Raw genomic sequence first — 14,538 nt, 5'->3', positions numbered from 1 at the left:
GGCGTTGCCGTTTTTCAAAAATTGACATATTTTTTAAGTTCATAAATTTCATCACAGCATAAGTCAATTTTATTAAAAATTTACAGACATCATTTTGAAGTATAAAATATAAAAAAAAAATATTTTTAAAAACATTTAAAAAAAAAAAATTTGAATTTAATTTTTAAACTTTCGATTGTTTTTTTTTTTGTTTTTTTTTCTTCGACACTAAACAAAATCTTAAATTTCCAATAGATATTTAAGATAAAGATACTGTTAGTTCACAGTACGTGCGACCCAGTCGTGCATTTTATTTTTTTTGGTCCCAAAAAATTAATTTGTATAATAAAAAAAATAAGAAACAAGAATTTCGTTTATCCTATATTTTGTGTTTTTGGAGTATCAAAGTTCTTTTTACTTTTATAGATTTCTTCTTCATTTTGTAAAAATTTAATTAGTTTCGTTTGGATAAAAAAACGAAAATTTTGTAGGATTTATAGCATTTAGCCAATTGTCTATCCACACAGGATAGATAGGAAAATGATATATATGTATAAGTCTATGAATGTTCCTTATAAAATGTCCAAAAAGTAAAAAAAAAAACATTATTATTCAAAGAAATTCGAAACATTTTTTAAGAAAATTTTGATTAAACGCTTCGTGTTAAACTGACAGCTAATTTGTTGAGCAATAATTATTGAGGACTATGTCATATGATTATTTTAACCCCTTTAATGGCAATTATATAGTTTGGATGTCTCAGGAATAAGTTTGAGGTATTGTATTTTGAGCTGACAAAATTGTTTTCATTTTCTTTTTGTTCATCTAATTGTCTTCATTTCCAAGAAATACTTACTAAGTACAATTTGCTTTTCTGTGTTGTTGTTTCTAACCACAAAATAAATATAAATTAAATTAAAAATCATTTCTTTTATATTAAACAAAAAAATATATTATTAAATACTATATTTTCCACACACACATGATACAAACAAAAATTAAAATTGTTTAAATACTTTTATTATCTAAAAAAAATCTGGCTACTGTTTTTTTGTTCTATGAATATTTTCACAAAATCACTGGTAATTCTTTAATAATAATAAAATACAAAAAAATAATAATAATAAAATTAACAACGGCACATAGACCAGCTATTTACAATAAGAAAATAAATAATTATTAAAAAAAAAAAAAAAATTGTTCAATAATATAGATAATTATTTTAAGTTTCTACTAAAATCTAGAAAATAAATTAATTTGCTAAATTTAATATTTTTTTTTTATTATTTTATATGAAAAGAATAAAAATCATTACAAAATTTAACTACATTTTTGTTTTTTTTTGTTGTTTGTTTTGCATATATAAAAAATATATATGTAAATATTTTACAGTGACTATTTTTAATTTTTATAAAAAAAGAATATTTTTTGTTATATCAAAAATATTTGTACGATTTCTGGCACCAATGGAGAATTTTTTTTTTATCTATTTTCTTCTATTTTTCTGGGATTTTTTTTATACATTTTTTTTGTTTAATTAAATAGATTTAATTTTAAAACTGGCTATAATGTCCCTAAAAAATAACAAAATAAACTAAATTATCGAGGCAAGAACTGGCCTTGTTTTCTTTTAATTCTACATTTTTTTGAAGCACCTCTTCATTATCCTTAGAGATTTTTGTATGGCACTATGAACTCCCCAGAGGACATTTTTTTAATGTCTTATCCCGACAATGGTTGCGATCGGACTAGGGTCAAGTCCAGCGGGGCGGGTTTCGGAAGGTCTAGAGTACTCGGAGGTGGTGTTGGTGGTGTCGGTTGAGGTGAAGTTCGACATTGAGTTTGAGATTTCACTGATAAATCAATTGGTTCGTCCTGCACGCTTATCGCCGGACTTAAACTTGTCGTTGTGGTTGTTGGCGGAAGAACTGGTGGTAAAATTGGTTTTGTTGCATAACACGACGAAGGAAAAGCAACAAAAGGGCTTATTTTCGAACTCAGCGCCGTTGGAGAAAATACTTTAAGTGATGGCTCGACTGAGGAACTTCGAAAGGCTGTCATAAATTGCCGATCTTCGATTGGACTATCGGGAACACCACGATTGCTACTACTATCATCGGGATCTGCCGATGATGCTCCCGAATCACTCGGTGAACTTAACCGTGGTTCGGATTTTGTGTGTGATATGCTCCCGCCACTCCCACTGCCATTGAGATATTTGCCAGGCAGGAAGAGGTGTTGTTGATGGTTGTTGTAGGACTGTTGCGGATGATGGAGAGGATGGTGCAGTTGTTGTTGGGTGAGAGGAGCGGGTGGTGATAGATTTGCAGTCTTGATGGAGGGATTTGTTTTGTCTTGGTACGTTTGACGTGCCTGCAATTGTTGGTGTATGTGATTGAGTTGTTCTAGATTTGAAGTCATTTGTTGGGAATTGTTGCCCAAAGCGGATCCATGTTGTTGGTGTTGAGATTGTTGTTCTTGGAGGAGACAATGAATTTTGAACCAATTCGATCGGCGGCCGTAGCGTGAACCGCTTTTTGACATTCCAACGAGGAGACATTTTCGAAGGCGACACGCTTTGCAGGCGGTACGATTCTTTTTGTTTATCACACAATCACCGTTGTTCTTGCATCCGGCTATGGCGGATATGTTGTTGTATGTTCGACCAAAAAATGACTGTGAATTGAAAGAAACAAAAAAAAAATTAATTAGTTTTTTGTTTAAAATATTTTTAAAAAACAGCTACTATTTTACAGCAGTTGACAACTTAAAACTTTTCCTACTTAGAGATAGTTTACTATGTATCAAATGTCTCAGATTTAATAACACACCACGAATTAACTCGATGTTCATAAATTTGTTCTGATTTATAAATTTATTGATTCCATTTCATTTCTTCCAACAATATTTGGGTTATAAAATATAAAACACAGAAATTTAATGCCCTTTGACAACCATAAAAGAAAAAATGTTAATTTCCTAATCTTTGAAACTTAAATTTAAACTCTTCAACATCACATTAATTTTAATTGGCTTTTAAAACTTCTAAAATTTCTCTATTATCTTTTAGTTTCTATCTGAATTCTTAATTTTGAGTTTTTTTTTAAATTTTTAATGATGAAATCTTGTTTCATGCAAATGTCTGGTGGTAAACAAAAAGTTTTCCATAATAATCTTGAAGAGCATTTTGTAGGTGTTACAATTCGTCTATAAATTCATATAAAGTGACCCTAAGAAATTACCAGCTACCGCCTATAAATTAAAATTAAATTAGTAGTTCTTGTCTAGTATGCCCTTATCTATTGTTACCATTGTCTCCTTTTTTTTAAACAAGACAATAATTTTAACACCATAGATTATTATTTAAAATAAATGTAGACAGAAGTTGAAGCGTCATTTGGCTCCACATTCTAAGTTTTAAATATTTATTTTTTTTTTCATTTTAGTTAATAACAATAAGAAATTAGAACGACATAGATTTGGGCTTTGATACAAAATTACAGAAAATCTATAGAATTTGTTGGAAGCCGTCAAATATTTATGGGATCAGAAAAGAGCGTTATGATTGTAGGTCTTAGTTTACAGCAGTTTAGTGGTGTAATTTTTAACTTAACAATGTTTTTCTGAACAGAAAAAAAAAAAAAAACAAGTTATTGGTCATAATTTGATGTCGGCTTTAGGTAATGATAAGGAAGAAGTTTAAGAATGACTTTCAATTACTTTATTCTCTTTCAAACTATCAATACAGGGTTTCTCGAATGAATGAAAGAAACCAAAAAAAAAAAAAAATTATGATTTTATTTGCACAGGTCAAAAGAAGCTGAAGTTTGAGAAGAATAGGTTAGTGGGATGAATTTTGGAGTTACTGAGCTGAAAACTTGGAATATTGTTCTTTATTTTGCTATTTGCAAATGTTCTAACTCGGAAACCGTCTCACAGTGAAGCCAATGTGTAAAATAAATAAATGAAAAATAAAACAAAAGAGCTGAGCAGCGAACTTTATTTTTTTTTAATTATTTATTCTTTACTTACCAACCTAAAATTTTTTACTTAGAAGACAAATATATTAGTAAATAGGCTGATGTAACAGCTTTAAAAAAGGGATGAAGGTTTTTGCTTGAAGCGCAATGAAAAACACTCAAAAATCAATCTCATTTAGGTAAAAATTTTCACAAAATGCAAAAATTATATGAAACTGGCTTGTTGTGAAAATGTAGAGTTTCTTTAAATGAATAACATTTACCTAATATTTAAACCCTTTTTAATTTTATATTAAACCGAAAGTAAAAAAAAAAAACAATCTCTAAGCTTAAATGTACACCAAAACTCTTTGAAAAAATTGTCTGCATTCGTATTTAATTGCATTGACTATCATTTGTTACTCTTGAATAGCTTTGCTTATTTTTTCACCTTCGAAAATCAACCACAGCTAATCTGCTCGAAATTACAAAAATACCACAAAAATGGTCTCCAAATAAATGTAATTATATTTGATATCTAGAAATTTTTTGATGATCACGATATTAGAAAAAAATTCTTAAAATTTTATCAAAGAAGAGTTGTGCGACATATTTTACAGAATTATGAAAATATTGGAATCTTTTCACCAAATTGTTGATTTTAGTTTTAATTTCGAAACATCATTCTAATGTGAGCTTTAACTAACTTTAAATCAACAGGAAGGATTACTTTTTGGATTACAGTTGTGTATGTGTATTTAATTCTGTGAAATTTTTTTAATGGAATATCACACAAACATAAGAGTTGAAGTGCAAACTTGAAGATAAGTAAATAGTTTTTGAACAACTTTTCGAACGTGAAAATTAGCTATATGTGCATATTTTACATATAAACAACCATAAACATATTTCTTTGTATTAGAATATTAAAAAAATTCTTATGAAATGATTATCTTGACTTGACATTAACCCCAACATAAAATAAAATAGAGTTCAGGTTTTTTTAATAGATCCTTGTGTAAAATCTGTTTTTATAAAATGACATGAAAAGAATTAGTAAAAAAAATTACTTTTTGTATGGACCATATGATTTTAAGTATTAAATGATTATTTGGGTTTTATTTTATTTATTTTTTTTTTTGTAAATTTTGCTATACCAAATTTATGCTGATCTTATCAAATTTAGTCTTGAAACAAAAAATCGTATCCTTATTAAGTCAATTTCTATGCTTTCCATAATCTGTTTAACCGCTATGATTTTTCTGAATAATTTTTATATAAACAAATTAACTTATGTGTTAAATATGAAAATTAGCCTTAAAATTAAATTTAATCAAGCTCCCTTTTTCTAATAAATTTTTCACAAAAATTACTTCAAAATAAATTAATGAGAACAAAGTTTAAATAAAATCAAATAAAATAGAAAATATATTGATTCAACATGAAATTGAATTATCAAGGTAGCACAAAATTAATTTATTTCTTAATTTTGCAGACCGGAAAACAACTTTATTATTGTATGTATTTCACCCCCAAATCATTTCAATGCAAATTAGTTTTCAAATTAAAAATCTCTATATAAATCTTTGTTAAGTAATAAAAAACCAAAAGCTTGAATCTTTTAAATTAAAAAAAAAAAATTAAATTTATTTTCTTTTCGATTAGTGTTTTTATCTGTCAAAAAAAAAACTAAATTAATCGAGCTACCTTATAATCTTGTTTTATTTAATTTTAAATGAAATCTACAAAATACCCAAACAGAAAATAAACCACAAAAAAAAAAAAAATAACCTGATTAACTAATTTTATTAAGTGTGTTTCGTTTTGGGAAATATCGATAAATAAAAATGATAACAAACGATAAATGATCAACCAATTTAAAAATCCGACAGCAAAATACCATTTAAATTTAAACATGCAATCATTTTAAAGCCGTTAGTTGGGTATTTTGTATTTAATTTCTTTTTTTATTTTAGTGAAATACGATGCTAAGGCAATTAAAATGATATCAGAATTAATTTTATTTCCCACGGGCTAAACACTCGCTATGCCACAATAAATGCCTTCTTCGTCATCGTTTATCTTTTGAACGAACTCACTCTTATTTACCACCATAATGATGGGTACAATACTGCACCAAAGCAAACTAAACCAAACCAAAACACCATCAGCAATAATATTAAATGAAACACATAGCATCAATTCAATGCCATAAAACATGAAACATCATTATTCAAATGTGTTCCACCTCAACCTCTCCATTTTTTTGATGGTCCGTTGTCCGTTTGTGGTGGACTGGACCGTGGGGCAGACTTTTCCTGGGAGATGTCAGGTCAGTCTTGCGTTGATGATGTTATGCCAGCAAGAGAGAGAGAGAAGAGACGGTAGATCAGACTGTCGGCCATTTGACCGCTGCTCTCACTCTGGAGTCTGAAGTTTGAGCCAAAGCCTGGCTCGAGCTATTCACTTGTCGTGAGATAAATGCCTATGGGGCAGAATGTAGTCATTTCTAATGTAAAAATAATGATTGTATCTGGAAGATACCACTATGATGGCCGAGAGGGTCTTTGGTCGTCCATCGGTCGTAGTTGTATAGTCATTCATTGTGACCAGAGAGCATCACCAAATGTTGCGGTGAGACTTGACTCTGATGGGGATGTGCATCATCTTCTTGTGAATCACAAACAGAAAGCTAGAATGAATATCGCGCAGGTAAAAGATTTTTTTTTTAGATTTTTATCTTTTTGATGCGGCCATTCCGTTTTGGAATTGTGGAGTAATCTCCCAGAAAGTGGAAGATTTTAGCTATCGGATTAGTTGAAATTCGCACGGGCTGCCATCAGCTAAGTTGAGCTATAAACCATAGGCACTCATGCAATTATTTGGAATGTTTTTCGTTTTTTTTTTTTTGTGTGTTGGTTCTCACGAACATATATGAAAAAAAAAACTCTGAAATGATGATTTCTCTTGCTGAGTGACAGAGACCATCAGGAATGAGACTTTTTTGATTTGAAGATAGATGTGCAATGGAAGGATGTGTGTGTACAGATTTAATTTTGATTGACTTAAATATCAGCTATTAAACCTGTTACTAATAATAACACCTTTATATCACTTGGCTAATATAACTTTCATCTCAATTCGACATGGTAATAATAGGAATATCTAACTGAACTTATAGATTTAAGAGCTGCTACAGGTAGTGTTATTCTGCTTTGAGGGATAATAAATTGAGGGTTTAACAATAAAATATATTTTATGCTTAGTTATTATATTAAACTTTAATGGTTTTTTTTTAAATAAATTTTGCTGTAACTAAGTTTGACTTAAGTGATCGTTAAAAGTCTCATTAAACTGTCTAGTTACCAACTAGATTTTTGATGTGTTACGAGAGTGATAAAAGCATAAAAATACAAGAGTTTACAATATTTTAAAAGACTTATTTGCAATTAAGGGGGAAACACCATAGATGCCTCTTCATTTTTTAAAATGCCTATTTAAGTGGCTTAAAGAAAAAAACTTCGATGTGAGAAAATATTAAGAAACCTTTGCTTTCGAAATGCTTATTGAACTCAAGAAACGTGTTTTAAGGTTATTGGTATAAATATATGTAAAAATTCTAATTTTGTTTACAATTAGATAGCTTTTTTTAATGTAGCAGAAAAAAACTACGTACCTACACTTAAGAAACTTGTTGTGAACCAAGATTTTGTATGGTCTTAGGGATTTTGGTTTCTTCAAATATGTCCAGTTTTAAATTTTCTCTTTAAAGATATATACTTGTATCTATTTAAATATTGAATATTATCAAAATATTATTTAAACATACTTAGTTTTAAATATTGTATAAAAATGTTGGTAGTTGAGACAAAATCAACACTCAATAGACAGCAAAAATAACTTAATAAATACTTCATAAGAAAAATTGGACTCATTAACGTTCTTGAATAACCCTTAAATAATAAAACAAAACTGTTTTCCTATCAGGATCTTACTTTTAAAGTTCAGAATTCAGATTATAAATTGTTATTTGAAATTCAACTATTGAAACGAAAGAGTTGATGTACAAACCTGAAAATAGTTAATTTATTTTCTACCATTTTTTGAAACATTCATTCATTCATTTTATTTATGAATGCAAATTATAAACAAGTATAAACTGGGTGTATATTTATTTTATCATGCAAAAGGTAACGGTGCTGCATTAATGTGCATTAAAATTGAAATTTTTCGGAAAATATGTTCATTAAGATAATCTTTTTAACTAATTTTTCAAACTCACATGTGTTTTAACGTTAAAAAATAATGGGTCCCAATTTTTAAAAGTCCTAAAAATGCAACAAAACAAAGAATGATGGTTCTATTGAGATTGTGCAATGACTAGAAAAAAATCGTTTAGTATACTGAAGCTGATTAACACAAAAATCAGAAAAATAAAATTGGTATCAAAATTGACATCAAAAATAGACAAAAAAGAATTTCAGGTAGATTCTAAGACTTAATACAACTCAAAATTAGAGCTGTAGCAAATCGTATGTATTCGTTACTAAAATGCGGGTATTCACTTCAGTAACGAGTAACGAAACGTTACTTTCTAAACAGTATCGTTACTCGTATGTTTCGTTACTGGGTACTGAAGTAACGAAACATACGAAACGTACGAGATACGAAACATACGAGTAACGACGCGATTCCAGTTTCAATACTAAATCCGATGTAAGAGATACGAAATGAAGTGATACACTCAATTTGTCGCATTTCGCATCTCGTGTCGGTATCGTAACCATAGTCAGAATGCTAACTGCAGATAATTATCTGGAGTTTACTTTTGTCTCGATTAAAACTCTCGATTAAAACAGTAGTGCCAAGGTTCAATAATCATTGTGTTATCGATAATTTATACAGAAATGTCAAAAGAGACGTTTTTGTATTTTCTCTATTTGGCCGAAATATGTATATCCACGACGCAACCAATCTGTTTATGGACTTGGTGTTAATAGTATTGATATTTAGCTTAAGAATGTACAAAAGTTTTTTGGTTTTTCAAAAAATTAGTTTATAAGAAAAAACGAGGTTTGAAAATCACTCTCAATAGAAAAAATAAATGAAAAATTGTTCGACATGGTTGTTTTGAAGTGTTAATATTTCGAGATCTGCGCGTTGCACTTTTGAAATAAAGGTCTCTAAAGTATTGTGATAAGATTACTGAAAGAATATAAACAAAAAATTACCAAAGTTTTGTCTAAAAATTTGGAAAACAAATCAAAAAAGTTTCCACGTTTGATTAAAAAAAAAAACGAAAAAAATTCAATATAGCTACCTTTAAACTCTTATAACATGAGAATGCCGCAACTAATTTTAATGTTTATGAAATTAAAATGTAGCTTAGATTATAGAAATTGTTTTTGGTTTCTTCAAAAAAAAAAAAAAATTTACACCCTTATACCAATGTACGAAACATACTTAAAATACCAAAAATACGAAACGTATCAAATACATGAAATATACGAAAAGTTCGAAGCATGCGAAAGTAACGAAAGTAACGAAACATACGAAACATGCGAAACATACGAAAAATACGAAGCATACGAAAGTAACGAGTAACGATATTATTGATGCGGGTACTAGTATCAAAAGTAACGTATACATGCGGGTACCCATTTTGTCGTTACTTTTACAGCCCTATCAAAATACAATTTGTTTTTTTAAGCATTTTTGTTTTTCTAATTATTTTTTAACACTTTCTAAAATAAGGTATGGGCAACCCTAAAACAACAAAAAGAAATTTTTTCTATCTGATTCGTAGTCTTATGATTGAAACTTGCTAATAGAAGGTGAAAATTGCTCTGAGTTATTAAGAAAATGGACTATGGTAAGTCGAATACTAAAACAAAAGAGTTAAGGTGCAAACCTGATTAAATTTTTTTATTTATTTTTAAATGAATTTTTAACTTTGCAAAAGTATAGCTAAAGCAAAAAAAAAAAAATTTAAAAATTGAACTTTATTTCTATGTTTCAAAAATGCGTACACTGAGGAAAAAAATAAATTCAAGTTGAAACGTCTTTGTTTCAAAGATGAACTACTTTGATTTATGTGACTTTAAGATACGAAACCATCAAAAATTAACCTATTTTGCATGTTGATTTTAAAATGTTCATCTTCAACGCAAAATCATCCCGAATAATAGTTAAATCAATGTGGTTTTCATTGATTTTACGTTGTTTTATGGTTTTTCTCTCAGTGTACAACCTTTATTAGTTGTAGGTATTACTCCAATTTTTGCTATTCAATTTTCCGCAGTTACACATAAAGAATAGAATAGGTAAATAGGAAAAAAAAAATACATAAAACTCACCTTACAGCCTTCACACGTAAACGCGCCAAAGTGAAATCCAGCCGCTGGTTCACCGCAAACTTTGCATAGCTGGTTCATCTGCAACAATAGAAACAAAAACGAAACATAAGGAAAAGCTATACATATATAAGAAAAAAACCAGGTTAGCTACATAATACTCGTCCACTGCTTATTTATATGTGCAACCAAAAAAAAAAAAAAAACCATACGGAAGAAACAAATTCAATTTATGCAAACGAATCCATAAGTAACAGAATAAAGCCCCAAATGACATATATTTATTGTCACAACATAACCTCAACAATGAGAGCATTCAAAAGCCTGAAACGAACGAACCCATATTCCAAATGCGTACGCTACAAATTTCTCAAGAGTCAAAACTTGTATACTGCTTCCATAGGTATAACTGCCTTGAGAAGCAGGAAAAAAAAGACGCCTGCTCTCTATTGTAGAGATATTGTCGAACAAATAATAAATACAGAATCTGCATCGATGCTATATACAGACGATGGATGGCACCGGCCGGCCTAGAACTAGCTCTCAGGAAGACTCTAGAACGAAAATATAACCAGCGGCGCGTCGCGGCGCAATAAATTTCAACATAAGTATAACAATTTGTTTCAACCCTCTTTCAGTTGCCCCAAGGGAGCTAGTTAGTCAAAGGAAGAGCGTTGCTGCGTTAGCTCACTGAGCCAGTAGTAGTACCTCCGGCTAAGACTCTCTTCTAGCATTCAGAAGTCTTTCGAATTGGGATAACACTTTTCAGATTAAAAAAAAAAAATAAAGAAACCAACAACAAGACAACAGAAAAAAAGTGTCGCGGCTCATCTGGTTCACAAAGATGACGCGGGAATTCTTTTGTGCTGATCATCACCCGGGCGCAGTGGTGCGCAATGTGTATCTTTATGCTGCGCCGCCTGGTGGCAATAGTTTTTAAACCGCCGTTTCGCTTCTCTATATATCTCGACACGCTTGTGGAAAATATTTTGTCACTGGATTTATGGGTGCGCGTATGCTTTGTGGTTGTGTGTTGTGCTTTTATTCTTCTTCCGCTTGTTTTTGTCAAAAAAAAGCGGTCTAGTCCATTGGGTCCCATGACAACAACTTATATAGATAAACAATTTTCCTATTGAAATCTCTCACGCTGTGCTGGGTATAAAGTGGACTCTCAGGAAAGAACTTTTCCCGATCCAACTGTTCGAGTGGTTGTCTTTGTTATAATAGTTTTAAGATTTGTTTTGTTTTTTTTTTTTTGTTTTTGCAAAAGTGTCTTTTTATGTGTAAACAGTAAAAATGATTTTTCCCCAAGGATTTGGTATTGGCACTTTTAGCTGAGCTTATAGTTTGTGAAGAATTCTGATCCTTTTGATCTTGGCCGCACTTGTAAAATAATATTTGAGCTAAAAGGATAAAAAAAAGTTTTCTTCTGCTGCGGTTTGAAAAAAAAGTCGAGCAAACAGACTTGCACTTTTGAAATCTTGGTGGGGTAGCTCTCATTCTACAGTGTTTAACGAGTATGTTATTGCCATTATGAAAACTCTATAATTTTTATTTTTATAAAAATGAAAAACGTCCTTATGCTATGTTAGCAATACACAAAAATGTTAGTACTTTAAAAGGTAAGGGACATTAACATTTTACTATTCAAACAAAAGAGTTGATCTACAAACTTGAATATAATAAATTTATTTTTATTAGTTTTTCCTGGATAGGTACCAATAAATAAATGGCAAAAATATGCAGACAAAATAAAATTTGACGTATGAAAACTGTTTGAACAAGGTTTGGAAGTATTTTGGTTAAAAAAGAAAATAATAGAATATTAAGAAAGAAAAATTAAAAAAAAAACAATAGCCAGTCTTCTTGACAAAACCTAGTCTATTACTAAAAATATACTGGCACAGATATCTTTCTTGTTCTTTAGGCTTTATCGTTTAGATTGGGAAACGATTTCAAAAAAAAATTCAATCTAATAATTTGGACCAAAAAATAGCAAATTTGGTCAATTTTAGTTACAGCTTCTTTTCAAGTTTTATAAAACCTGAAACTTCAAAATCAAAATTATAAGATTTTAACAACAAATTAAATTGAAACACAAATCTTTGGGATAACAAAAAAAAATTGAATAGTTTAAAAAAAATTAAATTTTGTAAAACGTCACATTTAATTCATTTGAAATTTTCGTTTTAGGTGTTGATTGGAAAATTTTATTTATTTCAAAAACTTTTTTTAAAATATTAATTAAAGAAAAATGCCTCCAACGATATCTATTTTTTTTTTTTAATGCATCTTAATAAAATAAATAAAATTGCATTCTTACTTACAATTCAGCTCAATTTGATTTGTTTTTTTTTTTGGCTTTCTTTTTAAAAATTGGTATTTGAAAAAAAAAAAAACTGTCTAAAAGAAGAACATTTTTTTTCTAAATGTCGAAACATCGCTATTGAACATTGTGAAAACCGCAAATATTTTAAATGAAAAAAAAGCAAAAACTATTGTAAATGAAGAAAATTGGGAAAAAAAGTGAGACAAAAATTTTTGTTTTGTTTTTTTTTTTTCCAAATTGAAAATATTTTCGTGGTTGTCATAAAAGGTTAAGAGTGATAGGTCATGATGATTATTATAGTATTTTTAAAAACATTTTTTTTAGAACTGTTGATGTTTTTAAAAACTGTCAAATTTTAGGAATAAATTAGTAGCTATGAATTGACACTTTGTCAGGCCAAGTTAATAGAATTCCTTTTGTGCAAATTAATATACTTATTACAATCAACGTAAGAAGATTTATGTTCTGGTTAATTTTTTTTTAATAGCTCAATCTTCGCGAATGTCCAACTGATTTAAAGTATTCAAACAAAACAGCTTTCTCGAAATTTTTTGTCTAATAGTATTTTTAACATTAAAAAAAAGGATTACCTCTTAAAATTACTCATAAAAATCATTCATTTCTATTGCAGACGACATTTGAAATTTTTATTTACCTATGTACACATTTATTGCAGCGTTTAAATATAACATCTTCCAGGTAAATGAAAAAAATTCATTTATTTATTAGTTTATTTTTTTTTTACACAAAATGCAACAAATTCTCCTTGTAAATAAGAACACTTTTTTGTAAGTATTATAAAAAAAGGTAACTTTGCTTAGGTACTAAGTTACTACTTAACAACAATTTCATTATTTTTAATAAACGCTTAAATTATGATACCAGTAGGTATGTATCTTGTTGAATCTTACGTAACTAATGTTCATCTAAGTCAACATTTTTCTTAAGCTGTATATATGGTTAACAAAATGATTTGCATGAATTCCATTTGTATAAGCAAAATACAACAAATTCCAGCATCTTCATCTAAACTAAAGAAAAAAAATTAGCATAATGCCCCCAATGTATTATTTAGATTTTCACCATTAAAACAAGTGCAACATCATTATTTCCATCATTCCATCTAACATACATAAGCTTTAAAATACTAAGCAATCTAATCGATATTAACAATTCAATCGAAACATCTTAAGCAATAATTTTTCTACAAAGTGTATCTACATAATAATGTATATCTGCGAGTGCAATGTTTAACTCTCATGATAAATGATGAAAATTTGCATTAACAAATACCTAACATTTCAATTGTGAAACATTTTTTTCCAATAAAGTTACACTCATATACAAAAAGACAAAGTTGCTACTTGTTGCATAAACCTTAATGACTAAACAAATTGAATAAATTTCCAATCCAAAGCCCGCATCTTGGGCATTATAATAACACAGGTGCTTCACCCTTAACATTATTCTTATACAAGTATACAGAGATGTATTTTCATCTCTGATGTACCTATCCTATACTCTACCATCTTCTATATGCAAATGGAAGAAGAAAAAAAAAAAGACTGTCACGTGTTTATTCATTTTTCAAGTTCAAACAACCGGATCCTTGTGATGATTCGATTCAATTCGATTCGATTGTTGTTGGCGGATAGCAAAAAAAATGTTAGAAAAAAACAATCAACCCAAAAGACAATCAATATGCTTCCAAAAGACACCATACACAACACATTCCCTCGATGGTCCTTCAAAAGAATAAAAACACAAGAAAAAAAGCTCCCCCTAGAGACATTTCTCTATCTCTGCTGCAATTTGGTCAGTTAAACTTGACAATCGAAATAGACCCCCAAAGATAGATAGATATTGTAGTGTGTTGCCTTCTTACAAACATGAAAGTCGCCAAAACAAAATGAAAACC

General features: G+C 29.2%; 1 protein-coding gene across 1 annotated transcript in view; it reads right to left on the bottom strand.

The window, feature by feature from the left end:
• Window positions 1-1,546: 1,546 nt before the first annotated feature.
• LOC129918837 (protein embryonic gonad) overlaps window positions 1,547-14,538 on the bottom strand; it is a 70,510-nt gene continuing 57,518 nt past the window's right edge. The window contains exons 3-4 of the mRNA XM_055999581.1: window positions 10,295-10,372; window positions 1,547-2,655 (exon numbers count right to left, since the gene is read on the bottom strand). Of these exons, the coding sequence (XP_055855556.1) occupies window positions 1,702-2,655; window positions 10,295-10,372 (1,032 nt within the window). The 3' untranslated portion in view covers window positions 1,547-1,701. The remainder of the gene's footprint in view (window positions 2,656-10,294; window positions 10,373-14,538) is intronic.

Source organism: Episyrphus balteatus, chromosome 4, assembly GCF_945859705.1.
Source record: "Episyrphus balteatus chromosome 4, idEpiBalt1.1, whole genome shotgun sequence".
NCBI lineage: Eukaryota > Metazoa > Arthropoda > Insecta > Diptera > Syrphidae > Episyrphus > Episyrphus balteatus.
The sequence above is the reverse complement of the archived record's forward strand: the minus strand, read 5'-3'. Positions and strand labels throughout refer to the sequence as shown.